Source organism: Natator depressus, chromosome 24 (genome assembly GCF_965152275.1).
Source record: "Natator depressus isolate rNatDep1 chromosome 24, rNatDep2.hap1, whole genome shotgun sequence".
Lineage (NCBI taxonomy): Eukaryota > Metazoa > Chordata > Testudines > Cheloniidae > Natator > Natator depressus.
The window spans coordinates 16,851,412-16,860,315 of NC_134257.1; the positions used below are offsets into that span (position 1 = coordinate 16,851,412).

Sequence of the window (8,904 nt, forward strand, 5' to 3'; positions counted from 1 at the left end):
CTTCCATAACCTGAGTCCCAAAAGCCACCCCTGGAGGCAGGAATGTAGCAAGTCATAAAATCAGAGGCGCTCCCAAGTGTAAGGGGACTGTTGCCCCCTTACTAACATTCAGTGGGGGTGTTTTAGTTGCTAGCTGCCAGTACTAAAAAGGGGGAAGGGTGGATGGGGAATCAGGACCCTGAGACTGACAGCCCCCAGGAAGAATGGGGAGAGGCCAATGCTCCAGGTGAGCCTGACTGACAGGGCGAGCAGGCTAATCAGGGAGTCAGGAGGCCAGGGAGGTCCCGTCCTCTCTATGAGCTGGATTTGCCTGGGTCAGACAGAGTGAGGCCGAGCTAAGGAGAAAGCAGGGGCCCGAGCTAAGCTGGGGAGCAGAGCTGGGCCAGATCCAGAGGGAGCAGAAAAGCAGCCCAGAGAGAGCAGACCTGTCCTGGGAGTGGAGCTGCAGCAACCAGAGCCAGAGGGGCCAGAGAAGCAGCCCAGGGAGCTGGAGGCAGGAGCAGCAGCAGAGACCGAGCGGTGCAGCTGGGGCTGGAGCCGTCCGGAGCTGGGTGCGGTGAGCAGCGGGGGAGAGCGAGGGGGACCCTGGGCAGTGGGCCCAGCACAGGGAGACGCCTCAGCCAAGAGGCTCTGCAGGCCAGGCTTGGATCGTAACCCCGACAGGGCGGGGGTGACACTGGGCAGAAGGGTCCTACCACTTAGAGCCTGAGAGCTTGAGACCACCACCAGAGCAAGTGTCCAACCCACAGCATCCCTGCAGCACAGCCAGGGCCTGAGAAGAAGGCCTGGGACTTACGAGGAACAGACTGTGAACTGCCCTGACGTTCCAGAGACACTGTTTGTGATGTTCCCTGCCACAGAGCGGGGTGATGTGTTTCCTTTCACCTTTCTCATTCTTCCTTACTCTTTTTAAAATTAATTGTTGATTAAATAACTTGTATTTGCTTTAACTTGTATGTAATGGTCAGTAGGTCAGAGAAGTGCCCAGTGCAGAGAGAGTACCCCGGAGTGGGGACACCCTAGCCCCTGTCCCCTAGGTGACCACAGCAGGGTTGGGGGTCGAGGCCACCAGGAATCCTGGGCCGAGCCTTGTTGGGGTTACAAGGACTCTGCCAGACAGGAGAGCGGAAGGGGAGTCCTCAAGGGCAGGGAGGCCACTGGGTAAAGGAAGTGGGAGCGAGGACTCGGATCCTTTCGCCAGCCCACTTCACCGGGGTCGTGCAGAAGCCAGGAAAGTTCCCCACAAGAGCGGGACTATTTCCCCACTTACACAAGCATGCTCAGACTTTAAGTACAGCAGAGACATCAGTGGAGTATGCTTCCATTGGTTGTACTCAGCTACTGGTTTACTGGCTGACAATAGTGTAGCAAGAGAAGGCTGAGAGTTATCCAAGTCTTCCGTCCCAAGTAATGCTCTCCTGAACTTCTCTCCCGCAGCCATGGCTCTCAGGTCGTCCTCCTCAGAGACGTCCGCCATTCTTGGCCCCCGCTAGCAAATCGCAAGTGGTTTTCTGGAGGAAAGGAATGGCAAGACTGGATTAGATGCAAGAGCCATTTCCTCCAGTATCCCATCTCCGGCACTGGCCAGCACCCACTGCTTCCAAGGAAGGTGTAAGAACCCCAATGTGGGAGAATCTGCCCCCAGGAAAGTCTCATCCTTATTCCTAAGCAGGAGGTTTCATAACCCTTCCAAAATTAGGATAATGCAACATAAACCTGATTTGAATGGAAGAAGAGCCTGCACACAGGGGTTTTCATGGTTGAACTAACTCAGATTAAAATCCCACCATTGGTCAAACAATGCATCTTTCTTGTATAAACAAGGCCTGAGAATCTGCGCCTCTGTTTTCTCTCTCTCCGCCCACAACCGGGACCCAATCCTAGAACAACAAAGAGCTTCTATTGAGGCCCTTCTTTGCCTCACTGGACACCCCACCTTTCACTGTCGCCGGCGGCATTGCTATGTTAGCACAGCTCTTTCATGCAAGAGCTCTTCTGAAAACACCAGCCACACCTGACAGCCTGTTCTCCTTGTCTGCCCTTGCTCACCTCTGGCAGGCACCAATCTTTCGCTGATAAGAGCCATGGGTTCTGCTTCCTCCTCTTAATGACTGACTGTTCCCATTCTTCAAACCCCATGAACTGTCCTGTCAATAAACAATAGGAGCCTGTTTAGAGTCTGACCGGGCATCACCTCAGAACAAAAGCTTTGGCCGTTTACCATTCAGAGACGGTGATATAAAAAGGCACTTATTTTGGTGGGAGCCAAATTTAAATGAAGACACTTACACAGATAGGTCGACACGAGGCAGCTTATGTTTACCTAACTGTGTAGTGTAGACCAGGCCTTAGCATGGGTCACTCACCCTAAAAGGAGTTGCAGGAGGTTGTTCTCAGGATCACTCCTGCTAATTCCCCACTGTTCAGGGAGACTTTTTTCCAGATTCTTTCAGGCTGTGTAGCTCCTGGTACTCTAGGGTTTGAGGTATACGACTGAAACCCAAGTACCTGCCTTTTCAGTCCTTACCTGGTTATTCCCTGTGGATGTGTGTGGCACAGAGCTGGGTGCTATTACCAAGTAGCCCGGGGAAACCCTATAGGAATTCCCATAGCTGATGAGATGAATATAATTATTTATCATATGTATTATGGTAGCGACTAGGGGGCAGATAATAGGACACTGTTGTGTCAGGCACTGAACAGTCACAGAGCCCAGTGTTAACCTGCAAGTTAACCCTGCAGTGAAGATGCACCTTAAGGTCCTTTTGAGCCAAATGGCGACATAAAGGTGCCTTAAACTCACACCCATTTTAAGGCCTTTAGACAGGAAGCATGATCCAGTGGTTAGGGCCCTAACCCAGCAGTTGAATTCCTTGCTCTGCTACAGAGCTCTTGTGTGACCTTGGGCGAATCACAGAGGCTCTCTTTGCCAGCTGCAGAATGAGGGTAGCAGCATTTGCTACCTCCTGGGGAAGTCTTCAGGAGAAATTCATCAATGATTGTGACCTTCCCAGCTATTAGGCTCTCAGGTGCCACGTAAGTCCTGAAGAGAGACAGAGCAGTGTCAAGTGAGTCGGTTGGAGCAGTGCTACAGACTGGTTGGTGGATACTTGTTTCGATTTAGCAGTGGTGTGTTTCAGTTCAGCTGGTCAATTTAGGACAGAGGTCCCCAATCTGTGGGACATGCCCCACTAGTGGGGCGCAGAGGAACATTAAGGGGGCACTCCTGGGGCACAGGCCAGCCCCCATGTGGGGTGGAGATAGGGTGCCTAGTCCCGCCCTGACTGCCAGCCACACACCCAGGGATCCGCTACTAGCCGCCGGGCCCACACGCGGGGTCCCAGCTGGTGGCCCCACGCCCGAGCATCTGCTCTCAGCCCCGCGTCTGGGGATCCACCCCCGACCCAGCTGTGACCCCAGCCTCGGCCCCTTACCCCGTCCACGTCCCCCCTCCCTGAGCTGCGACCCCACTCCCAGCAGGCAGGGGGGGCGTAGGCAGGAGTAAGGGGGGTGCAAGGTAAAAAGTTTGAGGACCACTGATTTAGGATAACGCAACATAAGCCTAATTTGAATGGAAAGAAGAGCCTCCACACAGGGGTTTTCATGGTTGAACTAACTCAGATTAAAATCCCACCATTGGTCAAATAATGTATCTTTCTTGTATAAACAAGGCCTGAGAATCTGCGCCTCTGTTTTCTCTCTCTCCGCCCACAACCGGGACCCAATCCTAGAACAACAAAGAGCTTCTATTGAGGCCCCTCTTTGCCTCACTGGACACCCCACCTTTCACTGTCGCCGGCGGCATTGCTATGTTAGCACAGCTCTTTCATGCAAGAGCTCTTCTGAAAACACAGCCACACCTGACAGCCTGTTCTCCTTGTCTGCCCTTGCTCACCTCTGGCAGGCACCGATCTCATGCTGATAAGAGCCAGGGGTTCTGCTTCCTCCTCTTAATGACTGACTGTTCCCATTCTTCAAACCCCATGAACTGTCCTATCAATAAACAATAAGAGCCTGTTTAGAGTCTGACCGGGCATCACCTCCGAACAAGAGCTTTAGCCGTTTGCTGTTCAGAGACGGTGATATAACAAGGACAGGCCACGTCAGCAGCCAGAAAGGACATTTCTTCGCATGGGTCACTCACTCTAAAATACCTTGCTGTAGGAGGTTCTCAGGATCACTCCTGCTGATTCCCCACTGCTCATGGAGACTTCTCTCCAGATTCTAGCAGGCTGTGCAGCTCCTCGTACTCTAGGGTTTGAAGTACATGACTGAACCCCAAGTCCCGGCCTTTTCAGTACTTACCTGGTTATTCCCTGTGGATCTGTGTGGCATCGAGCTGGGTGGTATCACCAAGTAGGCCAGGGAAAGCATGTAGGAATTCCCATAGCGGATCAGATTATGGTTATTATTTATCATCTCTATTATGGTCGTGACTAGGAGGCAGATGAGATCAGGACCCTATTGTGCCAGGTGGTAGACACACAAATGGTGAGAGACAGTCCCAGCCCCAGCTGAGATCACGGCCCTGTGGTGCCGCGTGCTGGTGGGGATGTTAGTGGAAGTGCAACCACAAGTGGTTTGTAGCGTGAGGACATGGTCTGCTGACATCAACACAGGCACAGGCAGATGTTCCTTGGGAGGCTGGAAGGGTGATGTGGGGTCCCTGGTACGGGAGGGGATAGATGTTGAGGGGCCTAATGAGGGAGCTGAGAGGACTCTATTAGCTCCACTCCAAATGCCGCCTGGAGTCACAAGGCCATTTTTAAAGGTCTCATGAAACAACTGAGCCTGGAATGATTTGGGCTAAATTGTTCTTTAGTCCTCAAAGAGCAGAGTCACTTTGTGAGGTTGCTTAGAACCAGCCATCACTGACTAAAGCAGTTTTGTGTGTGGACGGAAAGTGTTTTTCAAACGCGACTGAAGAGGGTTAAATGTGACAGTGTAGAGCAGGAGTCGATCTGGAGAGACACCAAAAGTAGCTCAGGAGGCAGCTCACCTGAGAGAACCTCATTGTTTCATTCCTATTTAACATCTGTATAGTCATCGGTTGATGCCTTGTGTGTGCTAGGGCCCTGTTTTGCCGGGCGCTGTAGAAATACAGTGAGAGACAGTCCCTGCCCTTAGAGAGACTTGGGCCTTGTTGTGCAGGGTGTTGCCCAGATACAGAGGGAGACACAGTTCCTGCCCCAGCTGAGATCAGGGCCCTGTAGTGCCTGGCACTGCCCAGATACAGCGAGAGACAGTCCCTGCCCTTGCTGAGATTTGGGCCTTGTTGTGCCGGGCGTTGCCCAGACACACCGTGAGAGACTGTCCCTGCCCCTGCTGAGATCAGGGCCCCATTTGCTGTGCATTGCGCAGACACACAGCGAGAGACAGTCCCTGCCCTTGCTGAGATTTGGGCCTTGTTGTGCCGGGCGTTGCCCAGACACACCGTGAGAGACTGTCCCTGCCCCTGCTGAGATCAGGGCCCCATTTGCTGTGCATTGCGCAGACACACAGTGAGAGACAGTCCCTGCCCTTACTGAGATTTGGGCCTTGTTGTGCCGGGCATTGCACAAACATAAATGAACAGAGAGTCACAAAGAGTTTACAGATAAATAAACAAGTCACACAAAAGTTGTATTTCCAGTTCTGGGAGGGAAGTTGTGTCTCCTCATTAGAGTCAGGGAGGCGGGGATCTGAGAGTCAGGACTCCTGGGTCCTATCCGCAGCTCTGGGAGGGGATTTAGGTCTGCAGGGTTAGAGCAGAGGAAGTGGATAAAAAGGATTTGGTTCCCATCGCTGCCATTGCCTTACAAGTCAACTTCCCACCGCACACAGGCAGGAAGATTTAGCTAATTGCTGCCTATAACGTGCTCCAAGTTCCACCAAAGAAAGGGGAACAGAAGAGCAAAGTATCCTCATAATTAAACTGCATTATTTATGGCCCACTGTATAAGAAAGCGAAACCACTAGCCCTACAAACCAGTGCAGGATAAAGCAGCCTTGCTCTGAGCGCGGGCACAGGGGACCACAGACCCAGTGTCATTGCAGCTGCCTGCTGGAGGGAATAAAGAGCACAGACAGTCTGGACTCCCATGGTCCTTGTGGCTGCTGCTCAGTCGTCTCATCGGGTGCCCCTGACTCCCACCAGCCCCCCACAACCACTAGACCCCATTCCTCAGAGTTGCGGGGTAGAACCGAGGAGTCCTGACTCCCATACCCCCTGCTGTCACCCACTAGATCCCATTCCCATTCCGGAGGTGGATAGAACCCAGGAGTCCAGATTCCCAGGCCCTATGCTCTAATCCTGAGACATTACTGCCCTCCAAGAGCCACGAGATCTGCTTTGCAGCATATTGTGCATATACCTGCAGCTCCATCTTCGAGAAAGCCCTCCTGTATGTACTGTAGGTTTGTGTGGGGAAATAGATTGTGTATGTCCACAGCACCCCTCTTGCATATTGACCTTTCTCCTGGCTCATCTGGTACAGCTATTGTCTTTGAACTCCACTGTGGTCTGGGCTTTGAGCCTCACTCACACTAACATCGGTGAGGGAAGCTGCAGGATTAGACTCTGTTACGCTTGAATTTGTTCCCTTCAGCCCTCTGACCCACCAGGGATGCTGCTAAGAGAGAACATCCCCAACGCAGAGCCACTGTAAATTATTTCAAATGAGAGCATCACTTGAAGAAAATTTCTTTCTTGGCGAAAGAAAATCACCACATCTGTTCTGTTGAGCAATTTGATGTTGACACTGAGCCTAGAAAATCAGCAGGGAAGCAAACACCAGAGAATGCTACAGACCAGCATTTAAGCAAGCTTTGCTCCCAATGGTCTGATCCAATGCCCACTGATATCGGGGGGAAGACTCCCATCAGCTCAGGCCCGTGCTCAAGTGCCCCAAGCGCTGCAGGCCCAGCCATTCCTTATGAATTTAGATCCCTTTCTGTGTCGTGATCCCCCTCCCCCAGTATGTGCCATCAGCAGGGATTGAACTTAGAACCTTCAGCACCACACTTTAAGCACAGATGCTAAAGGCACCCTATGTTAATTCGCAGTAGTAGGCTGTCATCTTCTTGTACCGTTCAGTTACTATAGGGGGACACAACACACTTCGGAAGCTTGTTATCTTGAGCTAGCATATAGTTTGTGAATGGATCCCATCTCCCCTTGAACATTTCTCCCCTCTTCAGCTGGCTCTCCTTCCAAGTGAACAGCATTCTGGTAGTTACATGCATTTTCCCTGCAACCCATGAACTCCTGGCCCATGGAAAGGAAGACGATGGGAGTGAGGCAGCTGTTAAAATGGAGCAGGCCATCAGCAAAGAGGATGCCCATGTCCAGGGATTTTTTCATCACTGAATGTAGTGCATCACCTGAGACCTGCAGGAAGTAGAAGACGTGATGTGGCAGCCAGCAGAGGTAAAAGATCAGGATCAAGACTAGGTGGACGCTGAGGGGCTTCCTGGACTGAGTGAGATGGCTTCTCCTCAGCTTGGCAGCTAGAAGAATGTAGCAGGTCATGATCAAGGCTAATGGGACCAGGAACCCAACCAGGAAGTGGATAGCCACACTGGCCATCATCCTTCTTTTTCTCAGCAAGAGGTTCTCTTGGACACTGTTCAGATTGCCAGAGGTGACGTTCCACTCTGAAGATGAGCTCATGAAATCCCAGAGATCAGGGTACTGCAAGCTCAATGCAAGGGATAGGATCCATATGGCCAGAATAACCAAAGAAGCCAGACGGGGTGAACTGTGGTTCTGGGACCACACAGGGCAGGCCATGGAGATACAGTGGTTGGCATTGATGACAGTGAAGAGGAAAACCCTAATGAACATGTTGAGTGAGGTGACAGTAATGGTCAATTTATACATCATGCTGCCCAAGGGCCAACGAAAGCCCAAGGCTATGCAGATAACTCTGAAGGGTAGGAAGCAGGTGAAGATGAAGTCAGCAATGGCCATGTTAAGGAACCACATTGGAGTGACTGTCTTCTTCACCTGGAAGCCAGTGATGAAGATGATCCAGCCATTTCCCACCATGCCCAAGAGGAAGGCCAGGCTATAGGCCACCATGAAGATTATGTTAGTCATGTCCATGAGAACTGGATTATGAAGAAGCGCTGCTTCATAGGTTGCCATCCAGGTGTAGGTTCAGGCAGTGCAGATCTTGTACTGACCAAACAAAGAACAAATATCATGTCTCTGAAAGCTTATCTTGATGAGGATAAAAGATCAGGCGTGCTGGAGCAATTTGTATAGTGGGGGTGCTGACAGCCATTGAACCAAACTGTAACCCTGTGTATGATGGAAAGCACTTCAAGCCGGAGGGTGCAGCAGCCCCCCCAGCACTCCTAGTTCCAGCACCTGTGTAAAAGGTTGGGGTTTTAGATAGCAAGTTGTAAATAACACACACAAACTCTAGCTTAGCACTGTTAATAACTCTAGAAAGTGCTAAGGTGGCCAAATAAAGTGCAAATTGCCGGTCTACTCTGGAGCTTGTGAACACATTTGTTAGAATGCGCTAGCTAATCAGACTTTTTGGAAATTTTTCTTCAAAATGATTTTTCAGTGACAAATGGTGTTTCAGTTGAAATCAAAATATCTAGAAAAAGAAAGTGAAGCATTTCAACATTTTCAGATCAGAATATTTTGATTTTTTATTCAAAAATGAAATTAATTATTTTCATATAAAAATGTTAATGTTTTAAAAGGTCAAAGTTGAAACAAAACATTTCAAATGACCTAAAGCACACAAAAAAAAATTCAGAATTTTCTTTCATGGGAAATATTGAATGTTTTTATTTGTGTTTCGGCTCAGACTAGAATTCTTTTTCATAATAACAGTATTTCCTGAGAAATGAAATATTTGGTTCCTGCCCAGCTCAACTAGCTAATATGTTCTAAAATAATTCCAC

At 50.4% G+C, this 8,904-nt stretch overlaps 1 protein-coding gene across 1 annotated transcript; it reads right to left on the reverse strand.

Moving 5' to 3' along the window:
* Window positions 1-7,111: 7,111 nt before the first annotated feature.
* On the reverse strand, window positions 7,112-8,128 carry LOC141977540 (chemerin-like receptor 1). Its single transcript, XM_074939060.1, has one exon. It carries the CDS (start codon window positions 8,126-8,128, stop codon window positions 7,112-7,114), a length of 1,017 nt encoding a protein of 338 aa, XP_074795161.1.
* Window positions 8,129-8,904: the final 776 nt, after the last annotated feature.

What these genes read in the sequence shown, in the direction of transcription:
- LOC141977540 (XM_074939060.1), bottom strand. Translation starts at nt 8,128, where the DNA reads ATGGCAACCTATGAAGCAGCGCTTCTTCATAATCCAGTTCTCATGGAC.